The following is a 27,419-nucleotide window of genomic DNA, read 5'->3' as shown; positions in this document are numbered from 1 at the left end:
TCTCCCTGATGTTTCTGTCCTGAGTATAATTGGAGACAACTCACCAGGCACCTCTGAGTTTCCTCAGGACTCTGATCTTGGTGACAAGAGTTGAGGACTTTTCATCTCTGTAAGTGTCAATCTGCATTTGGTGCACGTGAGAATAGGTCCTCATATTAAAATGATATTTTAAAAATATGTAGACATGACATTAGTAAGCACAGAATTCTAAACTTAGAGAGGTTCACTAGAGAAACCGTGAGGAAAAGATGAAGTCCCACATCCTGACAGGAAACAGCCTCCATCTGCACCTGCCTCTGGGGCTGACTCTGATCAGTGGGTCCTGAGCGCCCCCTGCAGATGATTTCCCCCCAGCGTTCCTGCAGGGAGGTTTGTGTCTGGGCTCACACTGACTTCCCCTCACTGTGTCTCTCGTACAGTAATACACGGCCGTGTCCTCAGATCTCAGGCTGTTCATTTGAAGATACAGGGAGTTCTTGGCGTTGTCTCTGGAGATGGTGAATCGGCCCTTCACAGCGTCTGGGTAGTATGTGTTACTACCACTAGGATTACTAATATATGCGACCCACTCCAGTCCCTTCCCTGGAGCCTGGCGGACCCAGCCCATGGCATAGTCGCTAAAGGTGAATCCAGAGGCTACACAAGAGAGTCTCAGGGACCCCCCAGGCTGGACCAAGCCTCCCCCAGACTCCACCAGCTGCACCTCACACTGGACACCTGCAAACAAAAGAAACCCTGGTCAGAAACTGCCACAAAAATCCACTGTTTCTCTCACTCTTATCCACTCACACCCAATTTTTCTATTTCTCCATGACTTACCTTTTAAAACAACAACAAGAAAAACCCAGCTCAGCCATGGCTCCATGGCGAGTCCTCTGTGTTCAGTCCTGATCACCAAATGAAAACACCGGAAAATCCCAGGGCTGGGGCTCCTCTCCCACAGCTGCAGGGTCAGGGCTGGGCTGCTTTTCATCGGCAGAGGGAAGGCTCTATTTGCATGTCTCCTACTATATAGCAAGCTCTGGGGTGAGAGGCCTGAGGGGAGAGTGGGGTTCAGAGCATGTGAGAGTGTCCTGGGGGAGATTTGTGATATTGACAGCATTTGGAAATTGTGGTTTCTTATTGTCAGTTTGATCTGTGATAAAACCTTAAAACTTATAAATCTTATAATTTTGTAATTTTTATTTTAAAACAGTTGTATTGAGGTACAGTAGATCAACAGAAAGTGCATATTTTTAAAGTTAGAACAAATCATCTTTTATTTTTTCACATGCAGTGAAACCATGGTATGTAGTATCAATGTTATTTCCATGTAACAGATGAAAAATTACCAGCAAAATCACAGCTCGGTTGTTCAATCTCCCCAGAGCTCACATTTGGTCAAGGTGACCTGGGTATCTGGGCCTGTGCTTCTCACCACTGAGCCTGACTGCTCCCTGAACTAAGCACAGCACACGGGGGGTCGCACCTAGTGAGGTTTGCAGAACCTTTTCTCTGTAACGAGAACATGGTGTGATGTGTGTGCACTGTTGTGATTACCTAACAAATGTGAAGAAAAGCACGTTTCCTACAGTTTTATTTTCTTGAGTGTCATACATTTCTCATGTTGGTATCTATCTTTCCATCAATCTTTAACAAATTATCTATCCACTTATTTGCAATACCCTTATTGAGGCATTATTGCTATATAATAAATATTGCATAATTAAAGTGTGCCGTGTAGGAAGCACTGAAGCCGAGCATGGTGGTGCACACGTGTAGCCCCAGCTACATAGGGCAGAGGGGGGAGGATTGCTGGAGACCCAGGGTCTGAGGCTGCAGAGAGCTGTGATCTCACCACTGAGCTCCAGCCTGGATGACAAAGCAAGACCATGTCTCCAAAGGAAAAAAAATGTAATTTCTCACGTGCTCACCTGTGCATCCAAAATAACAATCAAAATAACGATGATTACAGTTAAAAGCTTCCCTGTGTTCCTCTCATTCCTGCCTCCCAGTCATTTCCCTCTCACCATACTGAGTCAACCTCTCATCTTTGTTAATTCAGATCTATTTTTCAAGATTTTGTTAAAGTGAAATCTTATATTTTCAATTTCATTTGTGTGGCTTCTTGCTCAGCATAATTACTTCTGAGTCAGTAATTTGGTTGTGTATGAAGAATGTGTTGATTCTAATGAGGAACAGAATTCCAGTTAAAGAATGCACCCACGGTATTTATCTAGAAAGCTCTTTAATATTGGCATAATTTCCAGTATCTGAGTATTACAAATGAAGCTTCTACTCAGCCTGGAGATGCAGGCATCCCAGAAAATATATCATTTTTACTAAAACAACTAACTTTAGTAAGCTGCAGATCAGCACATTTTCTTTAGTACACCAGATTACTGATGTTATAGTACAATGAAGAGACTTACACCTTTTGAAAGTCAGTGACTTGCAGGAACAAACAGGAAGAGAATATGACCTTATCTGGGGCAGAGGCCAGCAAATGTCATGTAATCTAATGCAAAATTAAATTAGACATATTCATTGGATTGTTTAAAATTGAGTATAATAAAGAAGTTATTGTTTAAATTCTCAGAGGACATACAACTGAGAGATTCTTATTGCTATTGAAACCTTTTCTCCCAGGATTGAGGACACATCACAAAAATCTCCACCCTCTCCCTCCCAAGAGGGTTCTGTGTGGGGAAGCAGAACAGCAGCTGTGGCTGAAATGCATCCAGAACCACCTCCCCGGCCACCACTACATTACCAAATAATTAACACGCAGGGGCAAAACCACTAACACCTCTGTGTTACAGGCACTGGAGGAACTCATAGAAACTGGGGTAGAAGAAAGAAAAGCTCCAAAGCTCTGTCCATTCTCTCAGGAATAACAGCCTCATCTCCCACCTCCTCTCTCTTCCCTCAGGAAGAACAGCCTCATCCTGCTGGGAAGGGCAGAAAAGAGGAAGCTGAAGACATCAGTGGGAAGACGCAGTGGCTGCTGGGAGAAGACCTGGGAAAGAACAAGGAGACCCTCTACCCAGGAATGGGAGGAAGATGCATGGATCAGCATCACACCTGCAGGAGGGGCAGGGATACTTGGAAGGACACGTCCTGAGTCAGAACCGTGATGTCTGCCTGCAGTATGGCTCCCTCAGAAGGACACAGAGTGCCCGTTCAGTGCAACCCTTCCCATCACATTGACAATCATCAGGTCCATGTGGCTCTGGGATGACCTGGGGGATCTGAAAGACAGAGTCTGTCTGGAGAGCACAAGACCAAGGCCCAAAGCCAAGCAGGAAACAAAATTAAGGTGTCATTGGAGTGATCTGAGTGTCTGGTGGCTGCAGAGGACTTAGATTCTGGGACCCACCGTGACAATGACTTTCAAATGTAGCCCTGACTAGTTTCACACAATTTTCTACAATAAAGGCCAAGAAAAGAAAGAATCTGATTGTCTGCAAAAATTGCAAAAAAATCATAAAACAAATAATTAGCTGATATAATGAATCTGATAGAAGTATCTGTGGAATGTAAATTTTGAAATAAGTGCATAAATGCTTTGAAACATTTACACTTGATCCCATTGTTAGTCTATGCATAACTTCATAAGAATTTGCCAGTAAGTGCTATAACTAATACTAATATAACTAATACTGTATGAATATCATGCTTGTAACTAAGACCACAGAGTAGGTTCTGTTAGAACTCTTGATGAAACAACCAACTTTGCAAAATATTTGGAGAGATTTATTCTGAGGCAAATGTGAGGACCATGCCCTGTGACACAGCCTCAGAAGGTCTTGAGAACATGTGCCCAAAGTGGCTTGATGGCAGCTTAAATTTAATGTCTTAGAGAGACAGACATCAACCAATACACGTGAGAAACGTGTTGATTTGCTCCATAAAGAAAAACTGCTAGAAGTGAGGCAGTATGGGCAAGGGATTACACCTTACAGGTGAACGCAAAGATTTTCTGATTGGCAATTGGTTGAAAGACTTAAGTTTTTTTCTGAAGACCTGAAACCAGTAGAAAAAGGTTTCTAGGTTAAGATAATGGGTTTTGGAGAGCAAGATTCTTATTATGTATATGAAGTCTCTTTTTTCATATATATATATTTTTATTATACTTTAAGTTCTAGGGTACATGTGCACAACGTGCAGGTTTGTTACATATGTATACATGTGCCATGTGGGTGTGCTGCACCCATTAACTCGTCATTTACATTAAGTATATCTCCTAATGCTACCCTTCCCCCCTCCCCCCAACCCCACAACAGGCCCCAGTGTGTGATGTTCCCCTTCCCGTGTCTTGTGACCACTTTTAGACGCAATGGATGGGAAATGTTTTCTCCTAAGACCTTTAAAAGATATTAGACTCTCAGCTAATCTCTTCAGTATAACAAAAACACCTGGAAAGGGAAGGAGATTCTCTACAGAATATAAATTTCTCTCACAAAAGATAACTTTGCAGGGCAATTTTAAAATATGTCAAAGGAATATTCTAGCCTTTGATTCCTTTCAAAGCCTGCTCTCTGTCGTGTGATGCTATTCTTGAGTCAGGTTAGAATTTGGCATTTTGCTACTACAAAGAATCTGTTTTCTGAGGCTTAAGATCTGTTTTAATAAAAATACTGGTCAGTTGTGCTTGAATTCCAAAGGGAGGAGGGTATAATGAGGCATTTCTGATCCTCTATTTCTAACACGGCCTGAGCTAGGTTTTCAAGTGTTTCTGGAATTCCTTGGTGAAGAGGAAGGGTCCATCCAGTCAGTTGGATGCTTAGAATTGTAATTTTAGTTTCTAGGACAGATATGAGATTTATCTTAGGGGTACCAGAAAATATTTACTGAGATAATCACATTGAAGTTGAGACTTGAAAGATGGTCCGAGATTCTTCCCTGCAAACCTTTTCTCCTGAGACTAGAAGAAGAAAACTTACCAGAAACAAATGTTAACATCTCTTCTGTGTTCAAAATAGCCACCCATTAGGAAAACAGTTAAACTTGGGAGACTTATCTTTAGAAGCAAGTAGTCTACTTGATTTCTAAAGTCCTTTACAAACCCACAGATTCTGATTAGTTTATAGATTATGCAGAGCAACCCATCCAATGGGTGTAGGGAGACTGCCTGAAACTATTGCTATGGAATAAAAGATGAAATGCTCCTGATTATTGTAAATACAAATTTGCATGCAGGATTGTGTAAAGAAAATGCCAGGTGGGGCCGCCAGAAGGAGCCAACAGCGTGTGACGTGCCTCCGCCTGCAGAGAGCCTATGAATGGACATGCAGTCAGGGAGGTTTCACATCACCAAGATTCCTATCCCAGAAAAGCAGATGTTCATAGCTCTGGGAATGGAATGCGACCCTTGTGGGGAACCTATAAATGGACGCATGAGGGGCACCTGTTCATATGGATAAGACAGGGCTATAAACACCCTCATCTTGCCATGGCTCTTCTAGGCCACTTTAGGGTTAAGGCATACTCCCTTCTGAGAATTTCTGGTCTAACCCATTGTCTAGCTTCACGTCCTGTTTCTATGGATTGTTTGTAACCAGCTTTTGCGGCAACTGTTACTGCTGATTAATATCTTGCTAATCATAGATTATGGAAAGACTGTGTTTCTGTTTTAAGGCTCTGTTAGAAATTACTGATACACACACTATATTGTAAATTCTTATCTCTGTATACTGTACCTCTACATACAAATGTACTGTACTTATGCATACAGATGTTATGTTAAAGAATTACTTCATCCCCATGTGACCATCTCACCTCATAATCAAATGACCCTAAATCCCTCACTAACCTACCCCCACCCTCACTGAACTTAATAATAAATGCTGGTATATCCAGTGCAGTGGGACCAGAAGGCGGTGACACCCCCGGACCCAGCTTTCACTATCTTGTGTGTGTCTATTATTTCTCAACCTGCCGATCCACCTGGGAACAAAGAGAGAGCCCTGTTGCATTGCAGGCTGCTGGCCAGATCCCGCAATAAATGGGAATCTGCAATTAGCTGGATTCCTTGGCAGTGGTGTTTTTTAATGTTTAATTTATATAGATACATAACAGTTCAAAATCTTTAGGGGGTACAAGTGATATGTTGATAATAGCATTTTATGTGCAATGATCAAATCTGGATAACTGGGATAGCCTTCATCTCAATCATTGATTACTTTTTGTGTTACGAACACTCTAAATCTTATCTTCTAGCTATTTTGAAACATACAATAAATTATTAACTGGAGTTGTCTATGTGTCGCTTTAGCATTCCCAGCAGCAAGGAGTGAAAGTTCCTGTTTTTCAACTTCCTCGTCACCATTTGATATTGTCTATATTGTGTATTTTGCCCATTCTCATAGGTTAGCAGAATTTTTAAAACATTAAACAAACATGTACCTAATGAAAATCAAGTTGATCACTTTTTATATTTATTTTTAGGTGTGGTTTCTATTCAGGTCTTTGCCCATTTTAAAATTAAATTTTGTGGTTTTATTGTTGTTCAGTTGTAAGTTAATTTGTATATTTGTGATAAAATCCCTTTTCTAAATATTGGATTTGCAAGGAAATTCTCCAAATCTGTGGCTTATCTTTTCACTCTCATGTAAGGGCTTATTTTCAAAGGCATAGGTTAGTTTATCCATATATGAAAAGAGGATATTTGTAATTCTAAATTCTTAGAACCATTAGAATAATAATGTTGGTTAAAATAATCCCAGTATCCAACGCTTTGTAAGTTTTGGTATAACACCAGTGAGAAAAATTCGTATAGTATTCTGTGAAGACCAGAAATCAGAAGGTGATAAAGGGACAATTATATTTGAATAATCTGGAGATAGGAAGTGTATTTGGTATTCTTCTCCTTCTAGTTCTCTGTGAAGACAAAATGGATAGATGGCTTATCCATGTGAAATGGGACACAAAGTTTTTAAGATGATTCTGAAGGAAAGTTGCTAATACGATCTCTCAGGGGATGTTCTAACACAGGCTGTGGAGGGGATGGTGGCCGCCGGTGGTTGCTGTCAGCCCCAGGGTTGGTCGGTGTGGCCCCTATTTCGTCCATGAGAGATATTAGACTGTAATGTACCACATGCAGGCGAGTTTCTTAATCTCAGATGAGAGGAGAACGTGAGAACACAGAAGACGGGAAAACTGAAGATCTCACTACATCAGCCACATTCCACTGAGGAGAACTTGTCACTGAGAGACCCGGGGACGCTCAGGGAATGGAGAAGAGTTTGGGGGATATTATCCATGGAAGAACCGACATGGAAAGAGGGTTTATATGTTTGTTCACAGAGAATGGTAGCCAATGTCAGGGTTCCCACAGGTTTCAGAAATAGTTTCTAATAACAAATGTCATACTTTATTTAGAATTGATTTATTTTTTATAATTTATTTTCCCCCTCTAGGCAGCACCACAGAAGAATGTTCTCAGAATCCTTCCTGATCCTCTATGAGTTCCTGGTGCAGCTCCTGGAGGAAAAGCCTGCGTGGGGAGGGAGCCCTCCTGTGCAGCCCTGAGGCTGTCCCGTCACCTCAGCCGCCACTGCCCTTCAGTCACTTCCCGAACACTTATGAGTTAACCTTCCTGAAACATGGCATTTGGCAGTGTCTTTCCCAGGAAAGAAAATACTTCCGTTCTGTTTATCCCTGCAGGCTCCTGTCCCTTTCTGGAGCGCGGGTTGCAGTTGAGTGTGTGGTGGTGGATAATCAGTGGGAGGAGGTTTGTGTGCATCTTGTCATCTTCCAGAGTGCACCCCTCATGGGGTTTGACACTGACAAGCACGCAGATGGGCTTGCTCAGCTGGAGGATGACAGGAGTTTTTGTAACCTGTGACCCAATCAGGCTCAGGCCTCTGGCTAAAGTGTAGTCAGCAAAGGGTCCAGTGCCCAACCCTGAGAGCTCCTTCCAGGTGCCAAACCACTTTGTAAAGGAAGCTTTTTTTTCCTGCCTGGATCTCATGCATGTGTTTACATTTTCTGACCAAAGTGCTTTATCCAGAAACACCCCCAAGATCTTATAGTGTTTTGAATCTGACTGAAGGGCATTATTCACGAAGGCCCTCATGAACAAAGTCTCCATTGCTCATTAAAGGACATTAATTATAGGATTCACCAGAAGCTGCTGGCCTTTTAGTTGCACAGACCTGCCTCTACACCCATGGTCCCCAACCTTTTTGCCACCAGGGAACAGTTTCGTGGATGACAATTTTTCCATGGATGAGGGAGGCAGGTGGTTACAGGATGAACCTGCTCCACCTGCAATCATCAGGCATTAGAGTCTCATAGGGAGCGCTCGCCCTAGATCCCTTGCATGCACAGTTCACAATAGAATTCGGCTCCTAGGAAAGTCAAATGTGCAGCTGATCTGACAGGAGGCGGAGCTCAGGCAGTGATGCTCAGCCCCTGCTCATCTCCTGCTGTGTGGCCTGCTTTCTATCAGGCTGCTGACCAGTACGGATTCACTGCCTAGGGGTTGGAGACCCCTGCCGTAAGTGCTTGGAGGCCTTATCCTCTTGGTAGGGGCATATAAAACCAGGAGCCAGATGAGCTCTTAACCACTGTACATTTTATGGATTCTTGAGGAGATCCCTGCTGTAAATGCTTGGAGGCCTTACCTCTGGAAAGGGGCATAGAAAACCAGGAGTTAGTTGAGCGCTAAATCAATGTGCCTTTTATGGATTCTTGAGGAAACAGTGCAAAGAGGATCATCCCCACTCACTTTCCCTCTACCTGGCATCATTTCCTGAAACCCATTAGAAGAACCTGGGGTGCTTCAAGGTAATTTAGGCTTGTTATACAGGGACCACCAGAAAAGGAAACAATTAATGTGTCCATGTGGGTTCATCTGTTGCAAATTATTTATTACTTCAGTGCAGGGTGTTGATCATGGAGAAGTCTGTGCGTGTCTTGGGCAGAAGTACATGGGAATTCTGTTTATTCTACACAAATTTGCTGTAATTCTAAAAATGTTTTAAAATAAAATTATTGTAAAAGGTGTGGCAAAGATATTTTGTTAGAAATGTTGGCCACTTTTTAGAAATTATATTTAGTCTCACCATGTGATCAAGCAATCCTGCTCCAAATGATTTATCCATTCGATTTTAAAATTTATGTACTCAGGCCAGGCGTGGTAGCTCACGCCTATAATCCCAGCACTTTGGGAGGCCGAGGCGTGCGGATCACCTGAGGTCAGGAGTTCGAGACCAACCTCAACATGGAGAAAACCCGTCTCTACTAAAAAAAAAAAATACAAAATTAGCCAGGTGTGATGGTGCATGCCTGTAATCCCAGCTACTCGGGAGGCTGAGGCAGGAGAACTGCTTGAATCTGGGAGGCGGAGGTTGTGGTGAGCCGAGATCGCGCCATTGCACTCCAGCCTGGGCAACAAGAGCAAAACTTCGTCTCAATAAATAAATAAATAAATACATACATAAATACATAAATAAATATATAAAATAAAAAATAAAATTTATGTACTCACAAAGGAATGCTTGCATCAGCTTAATTGATTGCTGCCTTTCCCACTCTGTGAATGTTACTTACAGGGTGAAAATTGAAAAGATTATTTCCTATATAATTGGAATGTTTACATCTTTCTAGTTCTACTTTTACTCAGTGACTTAACCCATCTTCTAAACACTTTAAACCTCATAAATCCTGTCATCTCCTCAGCCCCAGCACAGCTGCCTCCTTCCTCAGGGTTTCTGACACTCTCAGGATGTGGGTTTTCACACTGTGTCTGTTGCACAGTAATACATGGCCGTGTCCTCAGATCTCAGGCTGCTCAGCTCCATGTAGGCTGTGTCCGTAGACGTGTCCGCGGTTATGGTGACTCTGCCCTGGAACTTCTCTGCGTATATTGTTTCATCATCTTCAGGATCAATACCTCCCATCCACTCAAGCCCTTTTCCAGGAGCCTGTCGCACCCAGTGCATGTAGTAGCTGGTGAAGGTGTATCCAGAAACCTTGCAGGAGATTTTCACGGTGGCCCCAGGTTTCTTCACCTCAGCCCCAGACTGTACCAGCTGGACCTCAGCGTGGGCACCTGTGGAGAGGACAGAGGAGTGATGAGACCCCACTTAACTGGACCCAGTCCCCTCATCAGCCCTGAGACTAAGGATTCTCTTACCTGTAGCTGCTGCCGCCAAGAGGAGGAGCCTCCAGGTCCAGTCCATGGTGAGGTGCTGTGCTCTGGGAGCTTCTGTAGGGGAGGGATGCGGTTGTTGTGTGATGCTCTCTGGGCAAGGACAGATCTGTATTTACCTCAGTAGACACAAGTGCATTTGCGTATTCATGAGGCAGGTATTTCACAGCTCAGGCCATGCCACCCTGAGGAAGAAGATAAGTGACACGTGGACCACGCCACAGCGGGCTGCTGAGCTCCCTGCCCTGAACTTTGTTTAATGATATTTGTCCTCTGACACGCTTAGAAGTCCATGAAGACAGAACTGCTCTTACAGAAACCCAGAATCTTACAGGACATTGTCCTCACTGTGATTCCTTGTTCCTATGGCTCACTGGCAATCTGAACTTTTCCTGGGCCTTGCCCTCTGCACATCTAACTTCTGGGATGAGTGTGTCTCCAGACAGTAATACCCATTGAATTAATAAAACCACCCCTCAATTCCTAACTATAAATACATTTGAAAGGCCTAGACATTTCTCCTTTTAAATGTGTTTTGCATTAAATTATTGGGTTTGGTAGTGTCTGTGTATGCAAGAGAATACTAAAGACACATCAGTACTTGCTAAATTCTTATTTAAATTTTACGTCATTATTGCTTTGAAATAAGGAATATTCAATCCCTGAGAGAAAACTCCCCAGCCTCCTGTGCACCTGCTCCAGAGCTGGATCCTGTGCTGGGTGCATCCTGAGCGCCCCCTGCAGCTCAGCTCCTGCCCTGCAGGGAAGTTCCTTTCTGGGCTCACAGAGCGTTTTTCTCCCAGCGTCTCAAGCCCAGTAGGACCTGGCTGTGCCCTGGCTCAGAATGCTCCTTCAGCGACACCAACTACTTCTCACACCACTTCTTACAATAGAAAATAGACCTTAGGAAACCTAACATATCCCACAGGGAGACGTTGGCACAGGAATCAAGGAATCACTAAAGCCACCAGGGAGCCCCTTCCCTGGAGCTCCAGATGCACTGATATGGTCCAGACACATGGCGACTCCAGGAACTGATGGGGACTTTGGGGCAGCCTCTTTTTTTTTTCTTTAGGATTCTGTGGTCGAAGTTCACATCAGATTATAATTTTACGCACACACCTTATGTCTCAGGTCCACCCCCCACCCACCCCCACACACACACACTCACAGTGGCATATTTGCACAGTAACAAGCCTCAAATTTGCCCTCCTTCCCAGGGTCTTGCCAATGAAAAGTGATTCCAACACTGGCATTGGAACTGGGGTTCTGCGAGCCCCCTGTTGCCCTGAGCACGCCCTGCTGGTCATGAGTGCCCCCTGGTGTCCTGAGTACCACCTGGTGGTTCTGAGCTCCCCCTGGTGTCCAGAGCGCCCCCTGGTTTCCTGAGTGATCCTTGGTGGTTCTGAGAGCCCCCTGGTGATCCTGAGCGATGCCCCCCTACAACACACACCATGTCCTGAGTGCACCCTGCTCTCCTGAGCACCCTCTGCTGTCCTGAGTGTCCCCTGGTGTCCTAAGCCCCATTTATCACAAAGTCCTGTCTTGTCTCCCTGCAGGGAGGTTTCTATCTGGACTCACAGCAATGTCCCTCGGTGTGTCTCTCACAGTAATACACTGCCTACCCCTGTGAGAGTCCCCTCAGCTTGCAAGTAGATTATTTTAAGGGAGACTGTGCTGGTAATTGGTGTCCCTGGGAATTGTGAAACTTCATTGTGCTGATGCAGAATATCACTGAGAACTTCCACTTGAATCAATCACTGTTACCCCCCACTCCAGCCTCTGTCTCCAAGCCATCTGGGCTCAATTTATGCTGTAGTCAGCGAAGGTGAATCTTGATGCTTTGCAGAAGAGGCTAAGAGAACAGCCAGGCTGTTTTGCCAAAGATAAAAGTATAGATCCAGTAAACATTTGAGGTTTCCCAGGAAGGTGGGGAGAAGGTGTGTGGATTAGGTGAAACACACACTTTTTAATCACAATGAAACTATTTTTTTTTTTTTAGACAGGGTCTCACTCAGTCACCCAGGCCGAAGTGCAGTGGAGCGATCTCTGCTCACAGCAAGCTTCACCTCCTGGGTTCACACCATTCTCCTGCCTCAGCCTCCCAAGTAGTTGGGACTACAGGCACTTGCCACCACGCCTGGCTAATTTTTGTATTTTTAGTAGAGATGGGGTTTCATCATGTTAGCCAGGATGGTCTCGATCTCCTGACCTCATGATCTGCTCATCTCGGCCTCCCAAAGTGCTGGGATTACAGGTGTGAGCCACCACGCCCGGCCAATGAAACTGTTTTTATGATATTCAATGATGGACACATGGCATAAATAATTTCTGAAAACTCATATTTTTTGAGACAAAGTGTTAACCTAAATGCGTAAAACTTCGAAAGTATTTAGCAGGTCACGAAACACAAAAAAAGACAGCTGTATAAAAATATCTAGCAACAATCAAAAGGCTTGAACTAATTACCCTGAAGAAGGTGGGGCATAAATATTGGACACAAGAAACTTGGAAAGAATTTGATGTTGTGACTGTAAAATATAAATAAGCTCCACATAAGCACTGTATTCTGGTTAATAAACATATTTTCAACAAGGGTCAGTTTAACAATCCTAAGCACAATTTGTGTATTTTGAAATTGTGCATTAAGTAAATTAATGTGATATGGTAGGAGAGGTTTTCTCACTTTGGAGTGTGGGTTTACGGAAAAGCAGAGAAAGAAGGCTATGAATGTCTATGTGGATGACAGTAGTGTGTTAAAGCCAGTGTGTTCTTAGGTTCAATGTAGTATAGATACAGAATATTAGTTACATAAACAATTTAATTTTGAATCTTTGTGAGTAAATCAAATCATACATGTATATATTTATGGGGTACAGGACTCTGAATCAGCATGAACTGCATAATAATCACATTATGAGGAATAGTTTATAATCCTCTCAAGCATTAATTGAGTTTCCAACATTCCATTCATACACTTTTATTTCTTTTAAAATCTATAAGTAAATTATTGAGGACTATACTTATTCTGTTGTGTTATCCAATTTATGTGTTATTTATTATTTCTAATCACTTTTTCTACCCATTGACCATCGCTAATAATCCCCGTCTACCATAGACCTTCCCACCTTCTGGTGACCATCTTTTCCCTCTCTATATCCACGAGTTCTATTGTCTTAATTTTTAGCTTTCACAAATAAATAGGAACATGTGAATTTCGTCTTTCTGTTCTGGGCTCATTTCAATTAATATAATGAACTCCAGTTTCATCCATGTTGTTGCAAGTGACAAAATCTCACTTTTTATGGCATGATATTAACCCACATCCTACATGTACCATATTTTATTTATCCATTCATGTGTTAATCGGCACATAGGTTGCTTTCAAATTTTGACTGTTGTGAGCAGTGCTTTAACAGTGCCATTGCAGACACGGTAGTGCAAAACATTTCCTTTTTGGGGGTATATACCAGCAGTAGGATTGCCAGATTATACGATAACTCTATCGTCAGGGTTTGAGGAAACTCGAAGCTGTTCTCTATAGTGGTTTGTACTAATTTAAATGTCCAATAGTTTATGAGTGTTCCCATTTCTCCACAGCCTCCCGGGATCCTGATGTGGAGCTGCTTTCTAAGAGATTCTTCCTGTTCTGAGCGCCCCCTGGTGTCCTGAGCTTCCCCTGGTGTCCTGAGCGTCCCCTGGTGTCCTGAGCGCCCCCTCGTGGTCCTGAGCGTCCCCTGGTGTCCTGAGCTTCCCCTGGTGGTTCTGAGCGCCCCCTGGTGTCCTGAGCGCCCCCTGGTGTCCTGAGCACCCCCTGGTGTTCTGAGCGCCCCCTGGTGGTTCTGAGCAGCATCTACCATGCAGTTCCCTCCCATCTCCCTGCAGAGATTTTTGTGTCTGGGCTCGTGCAGATATTCCCTCTCCTGTGTCCCTCACAGTATTACACAACCTTGTCCTTGGCTTTCAGGTTAGTCATTGTAAGGTAGACTGCACGTGAAAGGGTGTCGCTGTTAATTTATTTGTACTCATGAAGAGTAACCCTGAGCACTCCCACTTGATGACTCACTGTTGCCAGCCACAACAATCCCTGTTGTGAAGCCTGCTGGACCAACCTCAGGCTGTTGCCAGCAAAGGTGAATCCAGATGCTTTGCAAGAAAGTCTTAGTGAACCACTGGGCTGTACAACGTTTACCCCTCTGACTCCACCACTGAACTTCAGATAGGACTTCTACGAACACAGAGGAAATAGACTGAGAACAACCCTATGAGCAGCCACAGCTGGACCTGATTTACAAGGGACACTAATATTGAGGGTGATAAGAAGGGAGACCCAGATCAGTGCAGACTCCATAGTGTGAACACTGAAGAAGGACACAGATATGGTGTGGCTCCTCACCAGGGCCTGAAGGAACAGGGGATGAGCTGCCTTTCATGAGGAGGGGAGGGGACACATTTCCATGTCTTTCTCTTTGTGGTCATAGGTGCACCACTCAGCATTGCTCATCCATCCTCTGTGTCTCCGTTTCAGGGAAGGCAGAGTCAAATGATTCCTGCGTCTGGATGCACAGGGTTAATCTGCCCATTGCTCTTTCTTATTCTCTAATGTGGACACTGTTCAAGTATCTTCATGTGAGCAAACATTATCAATGAATTAGTCCAGTAAGAACATAAGAAATACATTTCCAGAGAAAATGGAAATCTGACTGTAATCGGTGCATTTATAGCTGCAAACGACTCTTTCTGACAATGAGACAAAGTTATGTTACAATGAACAAAACGCAGATCTACAGCTTTTCAGGGTTGGAGTTTATAATTATCATTATCTTGAGATCATTTTGTCGCAAGACAGTTTAACACTGGATATATGTGCTTGTGTCAGGAAACAGTCAATGTTGAAATATGTGTACTTATCTGAGTGAAGACTTCATTCACATTGGGACGTATTTGCTTGTCTGAGACAAGAGTCCACATGAGGAAATGTCTGTTTTCTGAGGAAAGCGTAAATGTAAGAACATATGTGGTAGTCTGAGGAAAGAGTCCATGTGGGGACATTTGTGTTTGTCTGAGGGAAGAATCCACATGAGTAAAGGTGTGTCTGTCTGACAGAAGGGTCCACATGTTGATAGGTGTGTGCACCCATCTGAGGGTAAATGCCCATTCAGGTCAGTGTATGCCTGAACTAAGCTGAAGTTAGGGGAAAATCTTTCTCAACCAATGAAAGAAAAGAATCCTTTGGGTTATTTGCTTGTCAGGAATTAAAAACAAGGGTAACATAGAAAATTGATTTTTTTTAAAGTACCAGGATCTCCAGTCAATCCCAGCCTATGATTATGGGGAAGGAAAGAAACATTCTTCAAATTTCCATCATACATGTCGTAAGAGAAACTGACATTTCTGTCCAGTGGTTTCCAGACCCAGGTGTTGTAGCTCCTGGCCACGGGGCACTGTAGTGCCCTCTGTCTGGGGGCATTTAAGCATACTGGAGAATAGTATTATCCTCAAAATGGTCCTTCTTTAGAGATTAAATTTCCTGCTATAAAACAGAGGCATAAACTACCTGCTGTTTTTCTCACATCAGACTGTGGAGACCTAAGTCAATGCTTCCATTGTTCTGCTGGGGTCTTTTTTTCTGGGCAAATGTGAAGGAGAAAGAATTGCTGGATCTCAGACTCGTGTTCTTATGATCACATCTCCTGTCCCTTAACTACAGCTACATTCCCTCGTGTCAGAACACATTATGCAGTGTCTCATTCTAGGGAATAAGATATTCAGTAACTTGGACAGTGACTCTAGTAGTTTCTCTATGATTAAAAAAACATGGGGAGATAAAAGTTAATTCTTCTAAGTATAAATTACTACCTATCAGGCTTGGGCTTTAATTTTTTCAAATTGCCTCCATGTGACTGGTGGGTATCCTTACAGTGTGAATGTTTTCTTTTAGACAGACGTGATATCTACCGCTGTCAGTTCAGGCACTTGGTAAGAGGTGCTGGTCAGTCTGGTTGGAGGTACCTGGGCTCAGTCTTCACTGTACATGTTAGGGAAAGCTCTGATATAAACAGAGTGGACGCTGTCACTTATGCAGCAGTATGGATTAAACTGCAGAAGATCATCATACTGTGAGGTCTCCATACCCTTTTACACAGCAGAGTAGATTTCCCTTGCTTTCAGCTGCCTGCTTACTTATATTAAATATTACTGCATGTACTTTTACTTTACCTTGTTTTCTATTCTAAGCAATAGAATACCTTACCTGCTTATTTAATTAAAGTAAGCAACAGTAAATTGTAAAAATAACAATTACCTGTACAAATAACACAAAATGGACGTGATGAATAAGCCAAGTAGAGATACCAGAAAACAAAGCTAATAAAGAAACACATGTGTAAGTTTAGAGTGGTCAGTGAGCACCGAAACCATGAAGAGCTTGTGTTGACATTTACACGAAGAAAGTCAATTACATTTCCCATCCAGAAGGCTGGTCACACTCATGAGAGAAATATGTAGAGTGGTCCACATAACTCAGAAATTAGAAAGTGATAAAGTCACAAACTTACAAAACCAGCAAAAACAACATTCAGTGTATTTAGTATTCAGCTCTTTCTATTTCTTCAGGAAGAGGGATGGGTTATATCTGCATGGAAAATGGGACAAGTAGTTTTCAGCCGATTCTCCTGGGAAGTTGCTGTTGAAATCACTCAAGTGCTTCTCTGACAGAGGACTGTGAGGAGGACATTGACCCCTGGTGGTCGCTGTCAGCAACACGGGATGCTCAACCCTGGTGGGTGCCTTTGTTACCGTTTTGTCCACAAGAGATTTTAGGGTCTCATGTGCTGCATGCAAGTGAGTTTTTAACCCTCAGATGAAAAAAAATAACATGACCACATAGAAGATGAGAAAATTGAAGACCTCACTTCATCAACCACCTTCTACTGATGAGAACTGTTTACACAGAGAGCCAGCGATGAGCTGGGAAGAGGAAGGGACTGGGGAACATCATCCATAGAAGGACACATCCAGCCTGCTTGAACTCCCTGTGGGAGGAGGGTTTAAATGTTTGTCCTCAGCTACTCAGGGTATTTCAAGACCTTCACAAGCGTTTGGAAAAACAGTTTTCATGAGCAAATGCCCATACGTTACTCAGAATTGTATTTTTCATCATTTATTCTTCCTCTCTAGGCAGCAATGCAGCAGAGTGTTCTCAATTCTCCCTGATCCTCCTTGAGTCCCTGGTGCAGCTCCTGGAGGAAGAACCTGCGTGGGGAGGGAGCCCTCCTCATGTGCAGCCCTGAGGCTGTCCCGTCACCTCACCCGCCACTGCCCTTCAGTCAATTGGTCAACATTTCTGAGCTAATCTTCCTGAAACGTGTGGTTTTGGGCAGTATATTCACCAGGAAATAAAACCCTTAAGCTCTGTTTATTTCGGCAGGTGTGTATCCCTTTCTCGAGCACAGGGCTGTTCTGAGTGTGTGGTAGTGGATAATTAGTGAGAGGAGGTTTATGTGCATCTTGTCATCTCCCAAAGTGCACCCTCCATGGGGTTGACACCCACAAACAAGCAGATGGACTTGCTCAGCTGAAGGATGACAAACATTTTCATAACCTATGACCTCAGTGGTGCTCTTTATCTTCAAAACCAATCATGGTCACGCCTCTGGCTAATGTGCACTCATCAAGGGTGAGCAGTGCCCACCTCTGTGAGGGCTGCTTCAGGTGCACACTCCCTTTGTAGAGGGAAGCTTTTTTTCCTGCCTGGGTCCCATGCATGTGTGTGCATTTGCTGCACAAACCACCTTACTCAGACTCACCACCCAAGAGCTTACAGTGTGTCTAATCCAACTCTAGGGCATTATACATGGAGTCTGTCATTGCCAGGGTCTGCAATTCTCGTGAAAGGATGTTCATTATGGGATTCCCCAGAACTTTCTGGTGTTTTAGAGACATGAAGTGGCCTCTAAAAGCTTGAAAAGTCTTACTCTCTGGGAAGGAGCATTGTAAACCAGAAGTAAGATAAGCTCTAAATTAATATATATTTTGTGGATTTTGGAAGAAAGAGTTCAAATAGTAATAGCCTTACCCACTTGCCCTCTGACTAATATCAGTTCTAGAAAGCACTGAAAAAACCATGGAATTCTGAGATACTCTAGGCTTGTTATATTAGGGGATCACCAGAAAAAGAAAGAACGAAGTGTCCTTGGAGATTCATCCATTGTAACTGGTTTGTGACTGTGGTGCAGGATGGTCGTAGCAGAGGAGGCTGTGCCTGTGCAGGGCAGGGAGTCATGGGAATTCTCACACCTCCTGTGCAATTTCTTTGTAATCCTAAAACTGCTCTAAAATAAACTTTATGAGAAGGAGTGACTGAAACATTTGAAGGATTTTTTTGCCACTTTTTAAGAATCATTCTTAGTCTCACCACATGATCAAATAACCTTGCTCCAAATAATGAATTCATCCAATTTGAAAACTTGTTCACAGTAGCACCTTCATGGAATGTTTGTACCAACTTTATTGAGTGTGGCCTTTCCCACTCTGTGAATTTGGCTTATATGATGACTCTTGAATGGAATATTTATCTTAAAATTAGAGTATGTACTTGTTTCTACTGTTCTTTTTTTCTCAAATATATAACCCATTTTGTAAACAGCCTTAAACCTAATAACCCCTGTCATCTCCTCAGCCCAGCACAGCTGCCTTCTCCCTCAGGGTTTCTGACACGCTCAGGATGTGGGTTTTCACACTGTGTCTCTCGCACAGTAATACACGGCCGTGTCCTCAGATCTCAGGCTGCTCAGCTCCATGTAGGCTGTGCTCGTGGATGTGTCCGCGGTAATCGTGACTCTGCCCTGGAACTTCTGTGCGTAGTTTGTTACACCAACGAGAGGGATGATCCCTCCCATCCACTCAAGCCCTTGTCCAGGGGCCTGTCGCACCCAGCTGATAGCATAGCTCCTGAAGGTGCCTCCAGAAGCCTTGCAGGAGACCTTCACTGAGGCCCCAGGCTTCTTCACCTCAGCCCCGGACTGCACCAGTTGCACCTGGGACTGGACACCTGTGGAGAGGACACAGGAGTGAACAAAATCCTCTTAAACTAAACCGGGATCCCTTCCTCAGCTTTGAGACTAGGAAGCCCCTTACCCGTAGCTGCTGCCACCACAAAGAGGAACCTCCAGGTCCAATCCATGGTGATGAGCTGAGCTCCCAGGGGCTTCTTCAGAGGAGGGATGTGGTTGTTATGTGATGCTCTCAGGGCACCAATATATCTATATTTATCTCAGAACACCTCAGGTTATTTGCATATTCATGAGGCAGGGTATTTCACAGCTCAAAGCCTGAACTAGGATGAGAAAGAAAACACAGATGCCACATGAGCTGCACAAGTGTGGGATGCTGAGAGACCAGGTCCTAAATCCCGCCTGAGGAAATGCATCGCCTGCCCCATTTCTACGCTTTCTGTGGACAGACTCTTCCCACTGAAGAACAAACCCCAACCCCAGGATGTGCTCCTCACGGTGAACCCACGTTTTATTGGCGTGGAGATTACCTGGGTTGTTTCTGGGACCATTGCTGTCTCTGACATTGAGCAGGCACCTTGACCCATCCTGGTCCCATTGGGAACACTCGGAGCTCACAGGTAACACTGAAAAGGTGGCCACTAGTTACCCCACATGAGTGTCCAGCAGGCCCCATGGAGAGTTCTGAGATCTGCTGGGCACTCCCAAGACAGCGTCCCCAGCACTTTCCTGAGGGTCCTGACCTCCCAGGCCCTTCAGTGGAAAGACTCTTGGTTGACAGACTTGCCCTCTGATGTGTGATTGGTTCTGAGACTTCCCTCCCATTGACAGCAGGAATCACGGGTTGAAATAGAAATAGGAATTTGAGTTTCTTGATGAACTCATAGCTCCCAAAATAATTACCAAGCAATTTGTATTTTGAATAAGTTTGTGTTTTATTTCCAACTGCATTAAATAGAATTATCTGAAGTATTTACATGGTTTTAGATCATATCCATAGATCATCATCTTTACATGTTGATTCCTGTTCCGCTTGGTCTGGGCACCTACCACACTCTTCAATCCACCACTTCCAAGTCACAAACACAACGTAGGAAACATTACTTATCTCTGAAGTCTGAATACCTTCTTCATAGGACTATAGTGTCTCCCACAGTTATGTGCCCATTGAACTAAACAAAAAACCGTCCGTATCCTTCATATTCTCACTATTCAGATATTTATTATCCTAGAATCCCACTTATAAATATAGTTATCATTGCTTTTTGAGTGATATAAGTGGCCCAGATGAAATAGAATATTTAAATGGGTATCAGGAACTTGCTGAATACTTAATTTAGAATGAGTTGTTGAATAAGGAAGACTCAGGCCCTGGAAGAGTGTTTGTTTTTATTTATCTCCAACAAATAAGGGAGAACATATAGTATCTGGTTTTCTGTTCCTGAATTAGTTTGCTAAGAGTATTGACTGCCAGTTCCATCATGTTCCTACAAAGTACATAATTTCATTCTTTTCTTAGCTGCATAGTATTCCATGGTTGTATGTACCACATTTTTCTCTATCATTCTGCCAGTGATGGGGATTTAGGTAAATTCCATGTCTATGCTATTGTGAATAATGCTGCAGTGAACCCACATATTTATATTCCTTTAGGTATATGTCCAGTTGTAGGATTGTTGGGTCAAATGAAACTTCTGTTTTAGGTTATTGGAGGGATCACCACACTGCTTTCCACAATGGTTGAACTAATTTATATTCCCACCAGAAATGTATGCATTTCCCCTTTTTTCTGTAACCTTAAAAATCTGTTATTTTTTTTTTAAGATTAGCCAACTTGACTGATGTGAGACGGTACCTCATTGTGGTTTTGATATGTATTTCTCTAATGATAGTGATATTCAGCATTTTTTCCTATGCTTGTTGGCCACGTGTGGGTCTTTTTTTGAAGTGTCTTTTCATCTCCTTTGGTCACTTTTTATTTATTGAATGTTTGTTAAATTTCCATGTATATACTAAGTATCGGACCTTTGTCAAATGTATAGGTTGCAAATATTTTATTTCCCATTCTGTAGGTTGCCTGTTTACTCTGGTGATCGTATTTTTTGCTGTACAGAAGCTCTTTAATTTACTTAGGTCCCATTTGTCAATTTTCAATTTTGTTGCAACTGCTTCTAGCATTTTCATTATAAAACCTTGTCAGTTCTTACATCCGAAATTCTGTTTCCTAGGTTATTATCCAGAGTTTTTATAGTGTTAGGTTTTACATTTTGATCTTTAATCCACATATAATTTTTAAATTGATGCTGAAAACGCATTTGATGAAACATCCTTTCATTAAAAAAAACATAAAAATGGGTATAGAAAGAACCCATCGCGACAAAATAAAAGTTACACTCAAGAGACTTTCAGGTAGTATCAGGTTGAATGAGAAATAACTAAAAGTCTTTTCTCTAAGATCTGGAACATGACAAGTTTCCCACTTTAAACCCTTCTGCTGCCACCATAGCCGGCTCTTACCTGCGAGCGCCACCGACTGGCCGGACCTTCAAACTGCATGACCCAATACAAAGTCGCTTCTACCAGTGTACAGCAGTTGAAATTGAGATTAGCTTCTCAACGCTTCTGTGATTCCAGCCGCGCAAAAGACCATGGGCCTGATCACATGCTCAGTATGTTACTACTACAGCTGGAATTTGAAAAAGCCACCACACTAAAGCTCTTAATAACAAAATAAACCCCACTGAGTAGACGCCCCTCAGCTCGCCATTTCCATCAAGGCTGGAGCTTTTGCTTGCCAGGTTCGGTGGCTCATGTGTGTCCAGCTTGGTCCACCTCTCAGGGGCTGAGCAGGGAACTCAGGTCACTGTGCATTTCATAGACCAGTCCATCACCTGAGGCAACAGAGAGCTTCTCCCTGTGCACAGATATCAAGCATGTACTCATCTGCTTCTGCCACAGTCAGCTCAAACCTGTAAGGCCACCTACTAACATGAAGGGTGAACTTGACAACCCAACACAAAATCTGCTGAAACAAATGCATTCCAAATAAGAAACAGTTCCCGAGGCCTCCACTATCTGGGACCTGCAGGGGGCAGTGAGCCTACTCACAGGTCCAGTACATTGGTCCTAAAACCACCATTTCATAAGGCCACTAAATAATGGTTATCTATAGACAAGGGACCCTTACAGAGTCTTTGCCACGAGTGAACCAAGAACCAAAATCGAAAGACCCACACAATGTACATTATATTCACATTCTAAAGGGAATTAAATATTCATCAAAATCAGAATGAATTCAAAAATAAGAAGAAGAGATAGGTTAGCTAATGAAAAGCAAACAGATAAGCAATTCAGGAAGTGTGAAAAAACAGAGTTACAAACCCCCAAATATCACCTTAACTCTCCAGCAATAGAATCTAAACAACATGACATATTTGAAATGTCTGATAAATAATTCAAAATGTTGATTTTAAAGAGGCTCAATTAAACCTTTCTCTCTAGTGGCTCAGTGAGCACCGCACTGAGACAGGCACTATGAAGACAACTGCAGCCCATGCCCTGATGAACCGACCGCCTGTTCCACAAGCCATAACCCCAGCTTTGATTGAACACTGGACTGAGATCAGGACCTTTCTCCTGATCCGAGACCGCTGACCATGGCCTGGCTCTGGCCGTTTACAGAGGCTGCGCCCTGAGTGCCTTTGTGTCTCTGCTTCTGCTATTGGCACATAGGGCCTGACTGTAATGAACTTAAATGCTAAGGCTCCACTGGCAATTGAACAGGGGTCACGTTACAGGCATGTTTGTTCAGTATGCATGTGTCAGCACCACCTCCATGAACATCCATAGCCCCTCCTGTAACCTGTTGATTATGTCTGTTTAGCCAAACCCTTCAGCATAAAGCTTCTGCCCAACCCCTTCTTCGTGGAAGGGCCTTTCTCTTGTCTTCACCAAAAGCTATGCTTTCCAGCATACGGGATGGCTGTAACCCTTGATAAAAATAAACTCTCACTTTCCTAAATTGTAGATTGTGTGTTTTCTTTATTTAACACAACTGAAGATTAAATTCAGAAGTTCATCTAATTATAAGGCTACTTTAGTGAAGAAGGACAAATCGAGCATTTTCACATATACTGTAAGGGCCTGTGATATTTTGAAGCAGGAAGCTGACCTGAGACCTTCAGAATAAACTGATGATTGTGGATAATGAAAAGGCCCCACCCAGGGCATGGATTCAGCACCCCTGCCTGTCTCATTCCTTCTTCTCTTTCTTTTTATTATGTGCTTATAGTAATAAAATTGTTATTTTCTTTAGACCTGTTTGCTTTTCACACATAGTGGATTCTTATCTCTCTTTTTCACTCATTTTCTTAAGCTGCTAGGGAGAATAAAGTGTCAGGTCCTACTTTTGGTGCCTTGATGCTGATGAATTAAGGTTTATTCTTCCTCCTCCTTGTCCCCTGCATGTGGTAAATCTAGTAAGAAATCATGGAAGCTCCCTCATGTGATGTCAGTGTGAGGTTTAAATCACACAAGCTCCTTCTCCTGAGTGGAAACTCCCCCGCTGACCCCACCACCAAATCATTGTAAAGCCCTGAGCCAGCCTCCTTTCCTGCTCTACTGAGGAAATTCCAGTTTGTAATTTCTTGAGAGGCCTGTGCTGCTCTCAGCAGACACCTCAAAAACAGAGCTCGTGAATGTTTTCATATTCACCTGGAGTGTGAGTGTGGCACCATCGGACTCGACATCCACACTAAGCATTGGTGGGGTCTCTCCTCCTCTGCCCGGCATCACCTACAATTGAACTGTGGCCTTGGAGTCCTGACAGTGCCCACCAGAGGGCCTTTCTTCTCTTGCACTGGATGCGAACTCCCTCTGCCCCAGTGCCCAGCACCCACTTTATCCTGGCTGCTGCTGGCTGGCCTTTGGAGTTCTGCTGAGCTGGGCTGCAGTGCTGAGTTAAACACAGCATCTTTATAGATTTAGCTTATTACCTTCAGAAGCATTGATACCTTATTGACGTTCAGAAACAGGAGTAAGTGACTGTAGGTGACTCTGCCTTTGGTGCATGTGAGAAAGTTTTTCTCTTGTTACGACAAATGTTTCTTCTTCAGAGACTTCACAGGAAGAACAGGAGAAGGAATCCAGAGACGTGCCACAAAGGAAACTGTTTCATGGAGAGGAAGCCACAGGGCTGACAGGAAACCAGACCTTACCCCCATCTGCACCTGCCCTGAGGCTGGCTCTTGTGCTCAGTGGGTCCTGAGCGCCCCCAGGTGGTCCTGTGCCCACTTCAGGGAGGCTTGTTTCTGGGCTCACACTGACTTTTTTTTAATTGTTTTTCTAATTGTTTTCAATTAGAGGTTGTACTCTTCTACATCCTCATCAACAATGTCTAAGAGTTGCCTTTATTTCCCATCCTCACCAACATCTGGTATTTTTTGAGATTTTAGTAACAGTCATTGTGACTGGCGGAAGATGATATCTTATTGTGGTTTTAGTTTGCATTTCCCTGATGGTTAGTGATGTTGAGCATTGTTTATATATTTATTATCCATTTCTATGTGTTCTTTTGAAAATGTCTACCCATGCCCTTTGCTCATTTTAACGGGATTATTTGGTTCTTGTTGCTGTTGTTGTTGTAGGGTTGTTTGAGTTCCTTGCAAATTCTTCATATTAGTTCCCTGTCACAGGCAAAGTGTGCAAAAGTTTTCTGTCATTCTGCAAATTGTGTATTCACTCTCTTGTTGTGAAAAAATTATTTGGGTTAATTAAGTCTCATCTGCCTATATTTTGTTTAGGTAACAGGATCGTTTCATGCTGAATCTTTGTCAAACAGGATACAGCCTCTGCTTGCATGAACCACTAACAGGGGACATGCCATTTCGTAGTAAAGAAGCGGGAGGAAAACAAGGCTCTGAGTCAGATGGGGATGGGAAACGCAGGCCCTGGCAGGAAATGGCATCTCAGCATGTTAAGACATTATAACGAGCAGAGAGGACGAACAGAAATCACTTTTGTCGCCATCTTGGTTTACATGGTCTTTGGCCAGCTTCTTTACTGTAAGCTTTATCAGCAAGGTCTTTATAACCTGGATCCTGTGCAGACCTCCTATGTCATCCTGTGACTAAGAACGCCTTAACTTACTGGGAATGTAGCCCAGCAGGTTTCAGTCTTATTTTTCGTAGCTCCTATTCAAGATGAAGTTGCTCTCGTTCAAAAGCTTCTGATACGAAAAATGTAGAAAGATATTTGTAATATGAGCATGAGTATATTGCCAAATATAAAATAAAACATAATAATGGCAACAATTTTCCCTGTCACCTTGACTAGACCACAGTCTCATCTATTCAATCACACACTAACCTAGGTGCTGCTCCCATGGCACAATGCAGGTCTTAGGAGAGCCTGCCACTATTTTTTCCTAAGTCATGAAGAGTGTTCTAGATAACCTGGGTGGGCCTCATTCAATCAGAGCATAACAGAAGACGATGGGACTCCATGGTGGACGGCAGATGCAGGTCTTCCCAGGAATTCCAGCCTGTCTTTCCCGAAGGCCAGCAGTATTGACCTTAGGCTGCCTAGCCAGACCCTACAATTACTGTTACCAGAGCTCACAGCACAGTGGCGTGTCCAGCCTCAGCTCTCCTAAAGTCACAGGTGACAGCATAAACTCTGTGACAGTGTGAGAAGCACAAGATCAGCTCTACATCAACATCCCTTTGGAGGAAAATAGTATTTTTCCCTTCATGACTAATGTTCACTTCATTTTCCAAACACCTCCACCCACAAAATACAGTAGGATTGTCACCAGGCTATGGTGAGTGAGAAAGTCCCCTCAGCCTACCCAGCTCCTGCAGACCTGATCCCTGGGATTTTGACTACAGAAAACACATCCTCTGTTTTCAGGAAAGAGAAGAAGAAAGGGAACTGTGAGAATCAAGTCTGCAGAGAAGGAAAATCGATTAGCAGAAATAGGGTCAACTGAATCAGTGTGAGTCAGATGTGCACAGTTTTTCAAGACAAGGTGGGATAGCTGTGAAAACCATCAGGTTTTAAGGATTCTGACCCTGGGTGAGCCTCTCTCTTGGTCTTGGCTCCCATCAGAACTCAAAGCCCGTTCTAATCAGAGATTCCCGTGGAGGTCTCTGCCCTGAGTCTAATTGGAAAATACTTCCCAGGTTCCACTGAGATTCCTCGGCACTTTCATCCTGTTGACCACAGAAGGATTATCTGCCCCCAGAGTGACACTGTGGCTTCTGTGGAGGCGAGAATGTGTCCTCTTGTTGCAAAAACAAAAATACAAAAAGAACAAAAGTTTTGCATTTAGAGACATGAAATATTAGTACAGAATTGTAAATCTGGAGAAGTTCCTTGGGGAAATTTGACAATGAGGCCGCCCCGGACCATGACAGGAAGCCAGCCCTCAGCAGCGCCTGCACCTGCCCTGGAGACAGCCCCGTGCACAGTGTCCCGGGCGCCCCCTGGTGGTCCTGGGGACCCCTGCAGGGAGGTTTGTGTCTGGGCTCACACTGACTTCCCCTCACTGTGTCTCTGGTACAGTAATACACGGCCGTGTCCTCGGTTTTCAGGCTGTTCATTTGCAGATACAGCGAGTTCTTGGCGTTGTCTCTGGAGATGGTGAATCGGCCCTTCACGGAGTCTGCGTAGTATATGTAACTACTACTACTACTAATGGATGAGACCCACTCCAGCCCCTTCCCTGGAGCCTGGCGGACCCAGCTCATGCCATAGTTACTGAAGGTGAATCCAGAGGCTGCACAGGAGAGTCTCAGGGACCCCCCAGGCTGTACCAAGCCTCCCCCAGACTCCACCAGCTGCACGTCACACTGGACACCTGCAGACAAAGAGACATCCTGGTCACAAACTGCCACACATATCCACTGTTTCTCTCCCTCGTATCCACACATACTCAATCTCTCTACTTTCCCATGACTCACCTTCTAAAATAGCAACAAGGAAAACCCAGCTCAGCCCCAACTCCATGGTGAGTCCTCTGTGCTCAGTGCTGATCACCAAGTGGAAATGCCTTGGAGTCCAGGGCTGAGGCTCCTCTCTCAGAGCTGCAGGGTCAGGGTTGGGTTGGTTTTCATCAGTAGAGGGAGGGCCCTATTTGCATGTCTCCTACGATATAACAAGCTCTAGGGTGGGACGCTTGAGGAGTAGGCTGTACCCAGATAAGACGACGGTGCTCTGCATAAGTTTGCTGACAATGATGGTATTTGGAAAACGTACTGTCTTATTAT

The 27,419-nt window shown here is 43.7% G+C and overlaps 1 pseudogene and 2 gene segments (V, D, J or C); all 3 read right to left on the bottom strand.

The window, feature by feature from the left end:
- LOC129487364 (immunoglobulin heavy variable 1-69-2-like) overlaps nt 1–10,243 on the bottom strand; it is a 41,212-nt gene extending 30,969 nt beyond the window's left edge. The window contains 2 exon segments of the V gene segment in view: nt 9,706–10,039; nt 10,124–10,243. Coding sequence covers nt 9,723–10,039; nt 10,124–10,169 — 363 coding nt within the window.
- Nucleotides 1–27,174, bottom strand: part of LOC129487362 (immunoglobulin heavy variable 3-21-like) — a 50,382-nt gene extending 23,208 nt beyond the window's left edge. Inside the window, 2 exon segments of the V gene segment in view lie at nt 26,714–27,010; nt 27,114–27,174. Coding sequence covers nt 26,714–27,010; nt 27,114–27,159 — 343 coding nt within the window.
- Nucleotides 369–964, bottom strand: LOC129487361 (immunoglobulin heavy variable 3-48-like; annotated as a pseudogene).
- Nucleotides 27,175–27,419: the final 245 nt, after the last annotated feature.

This window comes from Symphalangus syndactylus, chromosome 8, assembly GCF_028878055.3.
Source record: "Symphalangus syndactylus isolate Jambi chromosome 8, NHGRI_mSymSyn1-v2.1_pri, whole genome shotgun sequence".
Classification (NCBI taxonomy): Eukaryota; Metazoa; Chordata; class Mammalia; order Primates; family Hylobatidae; genus Symphalangus; species Symphalangus syndactylus.
Note: the sequence above shows the minus strand (reverse complement) of the source record. Positions and strands in the feature narration are given on the sequence as shown.